Source organism: Dendrobates tinctorius, unplaced genomic scaffold, assembly GCF_039654945.1.
Source record: "Dendrobates tinctorius isolate UK_male_01 unplaced genomic scaffold, ASM3965494v1 ptg000013l, whole genome shotgun sequence".
Taxonomy (NCBI): domain Eukaryota; kingdom Metazoa; phylum Chordata; class Amphibia; order Anura; family Dendrobatidae; genus Dendrobates; species Dendrobates tinctorius.
The window spans coordinates 4572675-4588131 of record NW_027361681.1 but is presented as its reverse complement, the minus strand read 5'-3'; the positions used below and the strand labels follow the sequence as shown (position 1 = coordinate 4588131).

At 42.7% G+C, this 15457-nt stretch overlaps 1 protein-coding gene across 4 annotated transcripts in view; it reads right to left on the bottom strand.

The window, feature by feature from the left end:
* Window positions 1–594: 594 nt before the first annotated feature.
* The window catches only part of NSMF (NMDA receptor synaptonuclear signaling and neuronal migration factor), a 134755-nt gene continuing 119892 nt past the window's right edge, over window positions 595–15457 (bottom strand). For all 4 annotated transcript variants that reach the window (XM_073558331.1, XM_073558333.1, XM_073558330.1 and 1 more), the window contains 4 exons: window positions 13035–13114; window positions 4509–4611; window positions 3415–3490; window positions 595–2353 (listed from right to left, as the gene is read on the bottom strand). In XM_073558331.1, coding sequence (XP_073414432.1) covers window positions 2256–2353; window positions 3415–3490; window positions 4509–4611; window positions 13035–13114 — 357 coding nt within the window. In that variant the 3' untranslated portion in view covers window positions 595–2255. The remainder of the gene's footprint in view (window positions 2354–3414; window positions 3491–4508; window positions 4612–13034; window positions 13115–15457) is intronic.

Genomic DNA, 15457 nt, shown 5'->3' with positions numbered 1-15457 from the left:
TGTTTGGAAAAGAAGGAAAAAGGAAACAAAATAGGATAATGAAGTATATTACAAAGATTCATAACTTTGCAATTGTGGATAATTATATATAAAACACGTAATTACTCTTTTAAACAAACATGGCTTTAGGGCTGTCATAAAAAAAAGCACATAAAAAGCATCAGAGCCCACAATAACCAATTCTTGTGATCGATATAGTCCCATTTTATATTATTGCCTCGATGGTAAGTTTCACAAATAATCAGTCATCGCCATTATATCAAACACCTCATATCTGCAATAATACAGATCTGACCAGGGATGGGGTAAGTCAGCTGCTTCCTACTAGGAAATGACAATGCGGCCTGTAATGCACAGTCTTTATATGCACCAGTATCAGTGTGGCTCTATGTTAACATATTACTACAGTAATGGAGCGGTCAATAAATCGATGAATGCCAACAGATTCCATCATCGTGTTAGTCCAGGGATCAATATTAATTGTCTGCTATACTGTTAGTTTTTTTCTATCTCCCAGTACATATTAACCCTGCATGGAAAATGTACTTCTGTGGCATGTTGTCAGGTCCACCATATATGATACATACAACCATATTAGTTGTGAAGACAATCATTCTTTAATGTATTTCGTGTGGTCGTATGAGACGTTTTACTGAATTATCAGCTGATAAAAGATGCGCCGTTCGTAGTCTGTAATGTACATGGATAATGGCAAACTTGGCATACTGCAGTGTACATTGGATCATAATGCAAAATATACACATTTTCATGTCTATGTATAATACATATATCTATCCCTCCCCAATTCTACATATAGAGAGGAAACAATTGAATCCTGGGTCGCATACATGTCTAATGCATACAATACCAATCAAAGAAGAGTCCCATCCCACCCCCCACACCATCCCCAAAAAAGCAGGATTTGGGTTTTTTCCAGTAGTTTTTAATATCTGCCTCTCCCCTTTAAACCAAAAGGATATACCTGTTATTAAATATGAAAACTCAGCCAACTGAGGACCAAAAATCAAGCAAAAACCTAGGTCTCGAGGGCTGAAACCATTTACCAATTTACCATGTTAATGACACAATACTATATGTAAAGTGAGTAAAAAAAAGGCAGCAATATATCTATTATTCACTTCTATCACCCAGCCAGAAAGGTAAGCACTGAAATGGGATGCCAACACAAACCAGGCCTCTACCATGAGAGTGTGCCACCACCTGCATATATGTGATCACAATTATGGCTAATCTCCCCCAAATTCAATATACCGTATATATAGAAAAATTTTCTAAATGTCTATTTGTTTACTGTACATAGGTTTCTACTATCTTCACATAACAATGATATCAATATATTGCAACAAATTGCGTTCTCCATATCTTGCCGAGTAATGTAGGTAACACACCGGCCATGAGACGCCAAGTAAATGTGCAGAATCTTGTGTAAGACGTAACAATGCGCATGATACAGCAGATCTATTGTCAGTCTGTGAAGGGTTACAACACATATTTGCTGGTGATCTACACATCTACAAAGAAAAATATTATAGTGTCCCGCATTGTCACTACAACTAACACCATGCAAGATGGCTCAAAGACCATTGCACTTGTCTAACGATTAAATAAGCCATTTGCGTGATTGAAAAGAAATTGCACTTAAATTGTAAATTGTAAGTTACCCCTTCTGGATAAACAAAAGAAAACCTAATACGATATGTTCTATATAGATATATCTGTCAGCAATACTTCTTCCGTAGCCTCGCTTGTCACACGGGCCTGACCCTTCAAGCCGGCGAACTGCTGCGTTCGGTCTCAGTTTCCATCCCGTGATATATAAAAGTCACCTGGGTGTTGCTACAAAAAGTTCACCGTGGGTTTTGAAGGCTTGATGGGATCCTTGCTCTTTAGTGCAAGAAGTGTAAATTGTCTTAAGAAAAACCTGAGCTTAAGTCTTAAAGGGGCCTTGAAAAAAAGGACCCGGCGATTCTTGGTTAGTGTTTGCCCTGAATTTGTGAAGCTCAGAATGAAGACGTCTTCTCATTCCTGATTTTCTACATTTCAAACCTTGTTCCAACTCTTTTTGTAAGAATTACCACCCGTCAGTGGACTCGGCCTCTGCACCTTACAACTTCTTCTAGTATCCTCTGTCCTCCACTCTCCGTAGCAGTGGGTGGGGAAGATCCCAGTAGATTCTTTTGGCCCCCTGGAAATCAGCTAAAAAGTACTCCAAATATGGCAGCACTGTGCTGGGCTCATAAAATATCATCGTAATCCAGCAGTTTGGAGTGTTGACGAGTCTTCCAGAGACGATATAATCGGAAATCAAAATACTTTTCGATCAGTTGCTTTCCTGGAACATAGAAGCATGGAAAAGAAGAAAAATATGAAAACTGACCATAAGTTCAACTGTAACATAAACTACGCCAATGAAATACTCATTTTAATTATCACTTATCCACTGAATATGTGACCATTGTTAAATTGGTGAGGGTCCTACTGCTGGCATACCCATTGGTTGCCCAAATAGGGAACTTATGTTGTTACACTTCCTGTCTTCCACTGGCCTCAAGACCGTGACCAGGAACACTTGGCTGGAGAGGATGATCGGATATGTGTTCTGCCCTCCATTCTATGTGAGTGGCAATGATTGCCCAGCGCAGGTTGTCCGTGCCATAGAAAATGAATGAACGCATGCATGATTGATTGCTCATTTCAACTCCTCCTGGCAGCATTCTTGTGGTCAAAGGTGAAAAAGGACAGAAATTCCCCCTTCCTTCTGATGATCTGTAGGATTCCCAGTGGTGGATCACGCACCAGTCTAACAATTCTCACCTATCCGGTGGATATGGGATCGGTTTTGGGAATTCCAATCTATTCCTAATGCATGGCGCTTGTATGGTGGCACACAAAATTCCAACATTTTTAAAATACTTCTAGAGAGGAATGATTTTGCATTGTGGCACATGGTGATGGAAATTGTCATCATTCTTTTCCTATTCATTTACTTGCCCAAGTATGAAATTAGAGGCATACCCATTGTTCCCCACAGTGCGGTGACATTCCTCTGGTCTGTAATTATCATCTTATATACAAATGCCGAAATATTTCTAAAAACCCACATACAAGAGGCTGCGTCACACACAAGCTGCCAGGACGGTGACAAGCATGGACAGCGTGACTGATCCCAATTACTCCAGAGAAATCTAATCAAGACTCTCTAATTATCTGAGTGGAAAATGAAAACACTGAGCAGATGCTATCTCTAGCTCCTGTGATATGCCGGGAGGCGCAGAACAGGGGCATACACAAGGCATAGGACATGTAATTACTGGGCCACTTGCTGCTGTATTTTGCCCTGAGATGGACTGACTGGTACAAGGTGAGCTCTCTGGACCATCGCTGCTGACTTACCTTGTGCTGATAACTCAAGGGGGGACTTGAATTCGATTCGATTTGGACTCATTAGATTCTTTAGGTTCTGAAAAAGCTGAGAGGACAAAGAGGCAAGATGAGAACAGAAATTAAAGCATATCATAAAACAGGTTAAGGGGGCACTCTTACTCCTTGTGTGGACTGCAAAGCTGGGTAGACTTTAAGACCAGACAATGGTCCACCGTTACAGACAGTAAGCACAAGTCGTTGTAGGGTCCCTACAAGGATATCTATTTACTTAAGGATCTTAGAGATGACAGACTCCTTTAAAGAGGAAGAAAGCTACGTCTCTAGTGCCACCTATAGGAGATAGCCACCATATAAGTCAATATCAGCCAACTAAGGCGCCTTATCACATGACATAAGGCATCTGTAGATTGGTGTCTTTTCCTTTTGGAGATTACTCTGACTTGACTAAATCTCCTAACTCTTGGGCAAGGCTCAGACACTGACTCATAGGCTAGATTCCCTTTAAGGTCGGAATCACACATGCAAGAAACTCGGACGAGTCTCGCATCTTAATACCCGGCACTGCCGCCGGCTCTCGGGAGCGGAGCGTGCGGCTGCATAGCAATACATGGAGCCGCACACTCAGCTCCTCAGTACCGGCGACAGTGCCGGGTATTAAGATGCGAGACTCGTCCGAGTTTCTCGCATGTGTGATCCCGGCCTAAAGGTGGAACTACACAGCCACCCTTCTTCCTCTTGGAGTAGAGATAAGCTGCAGGCTTTGCATCACAGACTGGCTAAGTGCCACATAGCTGGACAGAAATTGGATGCAAGCTCAAGATTTTTCCTTTTTTCTTTTCTTTTACAAGCAACTCCTTTAAAACAAGTCTAGGTAAGCCTCTATAAATGAATCCTGACTTAAGAGAGGTAAAGAAATGGCATAAATATCCTGGCCATATTGTGAAGCTCAGTGCTTCCCTCTACATAAAAGAGATGGAGGCATAGCGAACATACATATAGTAAAAGCCTGTCTCCAAGGCTTCTTTATATAGATGGGTACCCTACAGATATCCCCCCACAAAAATGCTCATGCCTTATTATCTTTCTTCTCCAACCCATCGTACCTTTTCACCATTGGGGTTCCCCAGCACATAGCATCCCATAATGTGTATTATGTTCGGTTCAGGATTAACTTTGCTCATCAACTTGCTCAATCTCTTCCAAAACCTAAAAAAGCAAAATGACATAATGTTCTAGACCATACTGGGATAGCCAGGGCATCTCCTATATAATTATACATGTACAGCTGGTATAACCTGGGCATCTCCTGTATATAATTATATATGTACAGCTGGTATAACCTGGGCATCTCCTGTATATAATTATATATGTACAGCTGGTATAACCTGGGCATCTCGTGTATATAATTATATATGTACAGCCGGTATAACCTGGGCATCTCCTGTATATAATTATATATGTACAGCTGGTATAACCTGGACATCTCCTGTATATAATTATATATGTACAGCTGGTATAACCTGGGCATCTCGTGTATATAATTATGTATGTACAGCAGGTATAACTTGGGCATCTCCTGTATATAATTATACATGTACATCTGGTATAACCTGGGCATCTCTTATATATAATTATATATGTACAGCTGGTATAACCTGGGGATCTCCTGTATATAATTATATATGTACAGCTAGTATAACCTGGGGATCTCCTGTATATAATTATATATGTGCAGCCGGTATAACCTGGGCATCTCCTGTATATAATTATATATGTACAGCTGGTATAACCTGGACATCTCCTGTATATAATTATATATGTGCAGCCGGTATAACCTGGGCATCTCCTGTATATAATTATATATGTACAGCTGGTATAACCTGGGCATCTCCTGTGTATAATTATACATGTACAGCTGGTGTAACCTGGGCATCTCCTGTATAATTATACATGTACAGCTGGTATAACCTGGCATCTCGTGTATATAATTATACATGTACAGCTGGTATAGCTTGGGGCATCTCCTGTATATAATTATATGTACAGCTGGTATAACATGGACATCTCATGTATATAATTATATATGTACAGACGGTATAACCTGGGCATCTCCTGTATGTAATTATATATGTACAGGGGGTGTAACCTGGGCATCTCCTGTATAATTATACATGTACAGCTGGTATAACCTGGGCATCTCGTGTATATAATTATACATGTACAGCTGGTATAGCTTGGGGCATCTCCTGTATATAATTATATGTACAGCTGGTATAACATGGACATCTCATGTATATAATTATATATGTACAGACGGTATAACCTGGGCATCTCCTGTATATAATTATGTATGTACAGCTGGTATAACCTGGGCATCTCCTGTATATAATTATATATGTACAGCTGGTATAACCGGAGCATTTCCTGTATATAATTATACAGTGGGGCAAAAAAGTATTTAGTCAGTCAGCAATAGTGCAAGTTCCACCACTTAAAAAGATGAGAGGCGTCTGTAATTTACATCATAGGTAGACCTCAACTATGGGAGACAAACTGAGAAAAAAAAAATCCAGAAAATCACATTGTCTGTTTTTTTTTCATTTTATTTGCATATTATGGTGGAAAATAAGTATTTGGTCAGAAACAAGCAAACAAGATTTCTGGCTCTCACAGACCTGTAACTTCTTCTTTAAGAGTCTCCTCTTTCCTCCACTCATTACCTGTAGTAATGGCACCTGTTTAAACTTGTTATCAGTATAAAAAGACACCTGTGCACACCCTCAAACAGTCTGACTCCAAACTCCACTATGGTGAAGACCAAAGAGCTGTCAAAGGACACCAGAAACAAAATTGTAGCCCTGCACCAGGCTGGGAAGACTGAATCTGCAATAGCCAACCAGCTTGGAGTGAAGAAATCAACTGTGGGAGCAATAATTAGAAAATGGAAGACATACAAGACCACTGATAATCTCCCTCGATCTGGTGCTCCACGCAAAATCCCACCCCGTGGGGTCAGAATGATCACAAGAACGGTGAGCAAAAATCCCAGAACCACGCGGGGGGACCTAGTGAATGAACTGCAGAGAGCTGGGACCAATGTAACAAGGCCTACCATAAGTAACACACTACGCCACCATGGACTCAGATCCTGCAGTGCCAGACGTGTCCCACTGCTTAAGCCTGTACATGTCCGGGCCCGTCTGAAGTTTGCTAGAGAGCATTTGGATGATCCAGAGGAGTTTTGGGAGAATGTCCTATGGTCTGATGAAACCAAACTGGAACTGTTTGGTAGAAACACAACTTGTCGTGTTTGGAGGAACAAGAATACTGAGTTGCATCCATCAAACACCATACCTACTGTAAAGCATAGTGGTGGAAACATCATGCTTTGGGGCTGTTTCTCTGCAAAGGGGCCAGGACGACTGATCCGGGTACATGAAAGAATGAATGGGGCCATGTATCGTGAGATTTTGAGTGCAAACCTCCTTCCATCAGCAAGGGCATTGAAGATGAAACGTGGCTGGGTCTTTCAACATGACAATGATCCAAAGCACACCGCCAGGGCAACGAAGGAGTGGCTTCGTAAGAAGCATTTCAAGGTCCTGGAGTGGCCTAGCCAGTCTCCAGATCTCAACCCTATAGAAAACCTTTGGAGGGAGTTGAAAGTCCGTGTTGCCAAGCGAAAAGCCAAAAACATCACTGCTCTAGAGGAGATCTGCATGGAGGAATGGGCCAACATACCAACAACAGTGTGTGGCAACCTTGTGAAGACTTACAGAAAACGTTTGACCTCTGTCATTGCCAACAAAGGATATATCACAAAGTATTGAGATGAAATTTTGTTTCTGACCAAATACTTATTTTCCACCATAATATGCAAATAAAATGAAAAAAAAACAGACAATGTGATTTTCTGGATTTTTTTTTCTCAGTTTGTCTCCCATAGTTGAGGTCTACCTATGATGTAAATTACAGACGCCTCTCATCTTTTTAAGTGGTGGAACTTGCACTATTGCTGACTGACTAAATACTTTTTTGCCCCACTGTATATGTACAGCTGGTATAACCTGGGCATCTCCTGTATGTAATTATATATGTACAGCTGGTATAACCTGGGCATCTCGTGTATATAATTATACATGTACAGCTGGTATAGCTTGGGGCATCTCCTGTATATAATTATATGTACAGCTGGTATAACATTGAACATCTCATGTATATAATTATATGTACAGCTGGTATAACATGAACATCTCATGTATATAATTATATATGTACAGACGGTATAACCTGGGCATCTCCTGTATATAATTATATATGTACAGCTGGTATAACCTGGGCATCTCCTGTATATAATTATATATGTACAGCTGGTATAACCTGGGCATCTCCTGTATATAATTATATATGTACAGCCGGTATAACCTGGGCATCTCCTGTATATAATATATGTACAGCTGGTATAACCTGGGCATCTCCTATATATAATGTATACCAGCTGTACATATATAATTATACTCAGGAGATGCCCAGGCTATACCAGCTGTACATATATAATTATATATAGGAGATGCCCAGGTTATACCAGCTGTACATATATTATATACAGGAGATGCCCAGGTTATACCAGCTGTACATATATAATTATATATAGGAGATGCCCAGGTTATACCAGCTGTATATGTGTAATTATATACAGGAGATGCCCAGGTTATACCAGCTGTACATATATAATTATACTCAGGAGATGCCCAGGTTATACCAGCTGTACATATACATTATATATGTACAGCTGGTATAACCTGGGCATCTCCTGAGTATAATTATATATGTACAGCTGGTATAACCTGGGCATCTCCTGTATATAATTACACATATACAGCTGGTATAACCTGGGCATCTCCTGTATATAATTATATATGTACAGCTGGTACCTGGGCAACTACTGTATATAATTATATATGTACAGCTGGTATAACCTGGGCATCTCCTGTATATAATTATATATGTACAGCTGGTATAACCTGGGCATCTCCTGTATATAATTATATATGTACAGCCGGTATAACCTGGGCATCTCCTGTATATAATATATGTACAGCTGGTATAACCTGGGCATCTCCTATATATAATTATATATGTACAGCTGGTATAACCTGGGCATCTAATGTATATAATAATATACGTACAGCCGGTATAACCTGAGCATCTCCTGTATATAATTACACATATACAGCCGGTATAACCTGAGCATCTCCTGTATATAATTATATATGTACAACTGGTATAACCTGGACATCTAATGTATATAATAATATACGTACAGCTGGTATAACCTGGGCATCTCCTGCATATAATTATATATGTACAGCTGGTATAACCTGGGCATCTCCTATATATAATTATATATGTACAGCTGGTATAACCTGGGCATCTCCTGAGTATAATGATATATGTATAGCTGGTATAACCTGGGCATCTCCTGTATATAATTACACATATACAGCTGGTATAACCTGGGCATCTCCTGTATATAATTATATATGTACAGCTGGTACCTGGTCAACTACTGTATATAATTATATATGTACAGCTGATATAACTTGGGTATCCTGTAACTTAGCATGGCCGTTTGCACATCTTTCTTCATGTGTTCAATACTTTTTCCCTGTGTCATTTCTCATTATTAAACATAACTTAATTTATGGACATCTATAGTTTGAATTCTTTGCCAGTGTGGATTGGATGGGTTGTTATGGACATTTAGTGAGTATTTCATGTCAATAGTACCTCTAGAAATATTTACTGGTGATGTGTCAATACTTATTTCTCCCGCTGTATGTACAGCTGGTATAACCTGTGTATTTTCTGTATATACAGTTGTGTGAAAAAGTGTTTGCCCCCTTCCTGATTTCCTATTTTTTTGCTTTTGCATGTTTGTCACACTTAAATGTTTTAGATCACCAAACAAATTTAGATATTAGACAAAGATAACACAAGTAAACACAAAATGCAGTTTATAAATTAAGGTCTTTATTATTAAAGAGGTTGTCCACTACAATAAATAATGTCCCCATTGATTTAAACAATAGTTAGAAGTATTTTTGTAAATACCTCTTATTGTCATTCTTGCCATTGAACTGCGCTATCGTTGATCGCTCACTTGGCATCATGTAACCCCCAGCTGCAGCATGCTCTGACATTCCCTGATGTCACGTCACGTTCCAGAATGCCTTGCATCTGGGAACCCAGTGGTGTGACCCAGTCGTGCACACCCCTCTGACTGGGCTATGGGCAGAGTTTCACCGCACGTCACAGCTCAGTATCCAGCACGCGCTTTCCGTCTTTCCTCTGCTTTGATTGGCCACAAGGGCATGCTCTTGGGGTTATTTTGGTCAGCTGGCCACTCCTGTGAAGGTTTACTTCCACTCTTCCATGTTTTCGCCATTTGTGGATAATGGCTCTCACTATAGTTTGCTCAAGTCCAAAAGCTTGAGAAATGGCTTTATAACCTTTTCCAGACTGATAGAGTTCAATTACTTTGTTTCTCATTTGTTGCAGAATTTCTTTGATGTCTAACTTTGGAGGATCTATTGCTCTACATCACTTTGTCAGACAGTTCCTATTTAAGTGATTTCTTGATTGAGAATAGGTGTGGGAGTAATCAGGCCTGTGTGTGGTTAGGGAATTTGAACCCAGCTTTCCTAACATGTGATAAACCACAGTTAATTTATGTTTTGGGGGGGCAATCACTTTTTCCCACAGGGCCTGTAGGTTTGGATTTCTTTTTCCCTTAATAATAAACACCTTAATTTAAAAAATGCATTTTGTTTTCACTTGTGTTATCTTTGTCTAATATTTACATCTGTTTGATGATCTGAAACATTAAGTGTAACAAGCATGCAAAAGAATAGGAAGTGAGGAAGGGGGCAAACACTTTTTCACACAACTGTACAGTATGTACACCTGGTATAACATGGACTAATATGGGCAACTTCTGTGTTTAATTAAATATGTACAGCTGGTATAACCTGAGTAACTTTGATATATAATTATGTTTGTACAGCAGGCATAAGTTATACATCTTCTTGTATAGAGTATGTTGACCATGCCAGTATAAACTGGGCATCTCCTGTACATGCTTATCTATAAATCATATTTGTAGGTCTGTATATTACTTATGGTTTTGTCACATCTGCATCAGTCTTCTTTAATGCATCATATAGTGCTATCTATTCCATCAAAGTGATTGGCTGCTGGGTACAATCCAGTAGATTCCATTAGAAGACAGCCATGTATGTTGGGTGCGGGTGAATTCCATAGTGTGAGATGGATCTGGCACCGCGTGGTGTTTTTTTTGCTTAATATTACACTGGATATTATGGAATAATATTATTATAGAATCAGTGTGCACCTGCCTATGGTGTTCCCAACCAATTACCAAGAGGCCTCTAGTATTTAGGGCAGCTCCACCCAGTGGAAGCTGCCTGAGCAATGCTTTTTCTCAGTCAGTGTCTTGCTACTGAGTTGCCAGGTCCTGTTGTCTCTGCCTGCTCTGGGGGCATCATACCTAGATCTGTTTCCGTGTGCTTTGTGTCATGTTTTCCGCCCACCAGGAGTCAGAATATCCTGGTCTCTGTACCCCTGTCTCTGTGCCTTGTGCATTTCTCGTTCTGCCCACCAGGAGGCAGAATATCCAGGTCTGTGTCTTTGTTCCTGTGCACTGACTCGTACCTTGCTTTGTCTGAACTCCCTCCTATACCTGTGTCTGTCTTATTCCTGTCTCTGTGCCTTGCTCTACGTTGCCTAGTCTGAACTCTGTCCTATACCCTTTTCTGTTTTATCCCAGTCTGTGCTCTTTCCTTACCTGATCTGGGTACTCTTGTCTGTACTCCCTCTGTCTTGCTGCTACTGCAGTTCCGCCGCAGAACCTCTTGCTGCAGCTTCTCTCTGTATACCTTGTGGTTCTGCCTTGCTTTGGTCTTGCTGCTGCAGAACCTCTTGCTGCAGCTTCTCTCCGCATACCTTGCTGATCCGCCTTGCTTCTCACCTGCTGTTACAGAACCTCTTGCTGCAGCTTCTCTCCGTATACCTTATGGTTCCACCTTGCTTCGTTCTTGCTCTGCAGATCACTTGCTGCATCTCCTCTCCGCATACCTGCTTCTGCTCTCCTTCTCTGTGGCACCTGCTGCAAAAACTCTTGCTGCAAACTGCAGTTTCTCTCTGCATACCTGCGGTTCCGCTCTGCTCTCCTTTTCTGTGGCACCTGCTCCTGCAGAACCTCTTGCTGCAAACTGCAGCTCCTCTCCGCAGCCTTGCGATTCTATCCTGCTCCACTCCTTGCGGTTCTACCCTGCTCCGTTCCTTGCAGTTCTTCTCTGCTCCGCAATCCTGCGGTTCTGCTCCGTTTCCATTCCGTTTCCTGTGGATCCTTGTCCTACCCGTCTGTACTGGTTCCTGAACCAGTTTCTGCATCTTCGGTGTGAACAGCTCTCTACCTGTTTCCTCATACCCTTCATACCTGTCTATGTTCCTGTCCTTCCTGAACCAGTTTCTGCATCTTCTGTGTGAACAGCTCTCTACCTGTTTCCTCATACCCTTCATACCTGTCTATGTTCCTGTCCTTCCTGAACCAGTTCCTGCATCTTCTGTGTGAACAGTTCTCTACCTGTTCCCTCACATTATTTATATCTGTGTATGTTCCGTCCTTCCCGAACCAGTTCCTGCACCTCCAGTGTGAACAGCTCCTACCTGTTCACATATCCTACTCATCCCAGTCCATGTCTCTGTCCTGTCACTACCGAGTTAGTGCCTGCCTGCCAGTACCTCAAGCCATGCTTGCCTGCCTGCCAGTGTCTCAAGCCGTGCCCGCTAGAGTACCCGTCGTGTCAGTTTGTACTAGCCCGCACCTGCCCGCAGTATCCAGTCCCTCAGTGGAATCAGCAGCCACAGCCAGACACCACCTTGGAGTGGTGCCTGGCAGCTACCTGCCGCACAAGCCGGACCTCACCATCAGAGGCTCCAGTGAACACCAAGGTAGTGGCTTAGTTACGCCCCTTCCAGGTTAGTCGGGTTTCTGGTCCAGTGGGGCCGCATCCCCCACGCTTGCACCAACCAGTCAGGATGCGAGCATTACAACTTTATTTCACAAATATACCATAAAGAATGTTTAATAACAGCGGGCACCTCTTTATTACACACTGGCATTACATAAATATTCCAATTGCACAGAGATTTACTTCCTAAAATTAGAAATTGCCAGTAAATGGAGGTATCTGAGATTTTCAGCTCCAAAATGTGGATTTTCTAGACCATTGATTGCTACATCTGCCTTTCTACACAGACATAAAGGCATTCTCCAGGTACTTCAAGGTGGTGTCCAGTATTCATATGACAACTGCAAAACCTGCTAACAGTGGGGGTGCCAGGTGTCAGACCCTCACACGTCTGACATTGACCTATCTGAAAGCCATCAAGATTGTAATACTGGGCATCCAATTTAATGTTCTGGAGTTTGAGAAAGTTGACAGCTGGCCATGTAGGAGCAGTGATAGTGGCAAGATCATATATTATGGAGGATTACCATTTATTAATGTATTGCTTATATGCTTTTGTGTTGTGTAACTTACATAATAAGATCTTCCTCTTTCTCCACTTTGGCAAAAGTAGCAACCTTATTCTTCAATAGATAGAGGTAGCCAGGTCCTCCCTAGAGAGAAAACAGAAGGGGTCAGATGGGAAGTCATGATATGTCATAGCCATGGGAAACTGGCAGGGTTTGCATCGAGGGCCGCTAATATGCTTCTCTAAGGCCGGTTTCACATTAGCGCTTTTTAAGCGCACGCACGGCCGGGGGTAGCTCCGCCCCCGAGCCGGCTCTCTGCCCGGCGTGCCCGCCCCTTGCTTGTAGCGCCGCCTACTAGCGGACAGCGGCGCCTGCGATCGGCGCACCCTATCTTTAGCATAGGGTGCGGAGATCGTGCGCAGGCCGTGCGCTAGTTGCGCTTTGACCTGCGCTGCGCACTTTTGACGGTGCGCCGTGCGTGCCAAAATCCGAAAAGTTTGATTTTGGCGCGCACGGCGCACCGTCAAAAGTGCGCAGCGCAGGTCAAAGCGCAACTAGCGCACGGCCTGCGCACGATCTGCGCACCCTATGCTAAAGATAGGGTGCGCCGATCGCAGGCGCCGCTGTCCGCTAGTAGGCGGCGCTACAAGCAAGGGGCGGGCACGCCGGGCAGAGAGCCGGCTCGGGGGCGGAGCTACCCCCGGCCGTGCGTGCGCTTAAAAAGCGCTAATGTGAAACCGGCCTAACCTGGAAGGGCATCTACAAGTACATCTCACTATATTTTCAATACAAAAAGTGAAACTCATATATATAGTCATTACAACAGAGTGATCTATTTCAAGTGTTTATTTCTGTTAATGTTGATGATTATGACTTACAGCCAATGAAAACCCAAAAGTAAGTATCTCAGAAAATTAGAATACTTTATAACACCAGATTGAAAAATTATTTTAAAATCCAAAATGTTGGCCTACTGAAATGTATGTGCAGTAAATGCACTCAACACTTGGTTGGGGCTCCTTCTGCATCAATTACTGCATCCATGCAGAGTGGCATGGAGGCGATCAGACTGTGGCATTGCAGCTTTCAATCTCTGAAACACATAAGGACGGTAACACCCTTGATCTGGTCTTCTGCCGGCTCTGTTCAATCTCCCACCTAAATAACTCACCGCTTCCACTCTCTGACCACAACATTCTCTCCTTCACGCTCACAAATCCTCATCCACCCCAGAACACTCCTACCTATCACACATTCAGAAATCTACAAGCCAGTAACCCTCAGACACTTTCAGATTCCCTACACTCATCACTATCCCCAATCTCCTCTCTTTCCTGTCCTAATCTGGCTGTTCATCACTACAATGACACTCTTAGAAGCACCCTTGACCAAGTAGCTCCCCTCACCCTCAGAACCTCCAAACACAGAGTAAAACAGCCCTGGCTCACATCGCAAACTCAACTTCTCCAGCGATGCTCCAGGAGTGCTGAACGCCTATGGAGAAAAACCCGCACACCAGAAGACTTCATCCACTTCAAATTTATGTTAAGAACCTATAACGCTGCCCTTCACCTCGCCAAACAGACCTACTTCACCACCCTGATCTCCTCACTAGCCATCAACCCCAAGAAACTTTTTGACACTTTTCACTCCCTCCTCAGGCCAAAAGCACAAGCCCCTATCACAGACATTTGTGCTGATGACCTGGCCTCCCACTTTACAGAAAAAATAGATAATATCCGTCAAGAAATCTGCTCCCAACCACCAAGTGCTGTGACTCCCATCCCTTCCTGCATCTCCCCTGGCTCACTTTCCACATTTGATCCCATCACAGAAGAAGAAGTCTCCAGACTCCTCACTTCTTCTCGTCCGACTACATGCACTACCGACCCCATGCCCTCACATCTCCTCCAGTCTCTCTCCAGTCGTCACAACCCACCTAACTACAATCTTTAATCTCTCCCTCTCCTCGGGCATTTTCCCATCTTCCTTCAAACACGCCATTGTTACTCCATTACTAAAGAAACCTGCTCTAGACCCATCCTGCACAAACAACTACAGACCAGTCTCCAATCTCCCCTTCATCTCTCAACTTTTGGAACGCCTAGTTTACTCCCGCCTTACCCGTTACCTCTCCACTCACTCCCTTCTAGACCCTTCACAGTCTGGCTTCCGCCCCTTACATTCGACTGAAACTGCACTCATCAAAGTGACCAATGACCTTCTGACAGCAAAACGTAACGGTGACCACTCTCTGCTCATTCTTCTTGACCTATCTGCAGCTTTCGATACTGTTGACCACCATCTCCTACTCTCTAGGCTCCAGTCACTAGGCATTAAGGACACTGCTCTCTCCTGGTTCTCTTCCTATCTCTCTGACCGCTCCTTCAGTCATCTCCTCTTCCTCTTGTTGTTGGGGTACCTCAGGGCTCAGTCCTTGGTCCCCTTCTTTTCTCTCTCTACACAGCCCCAATTGGACAGACCATC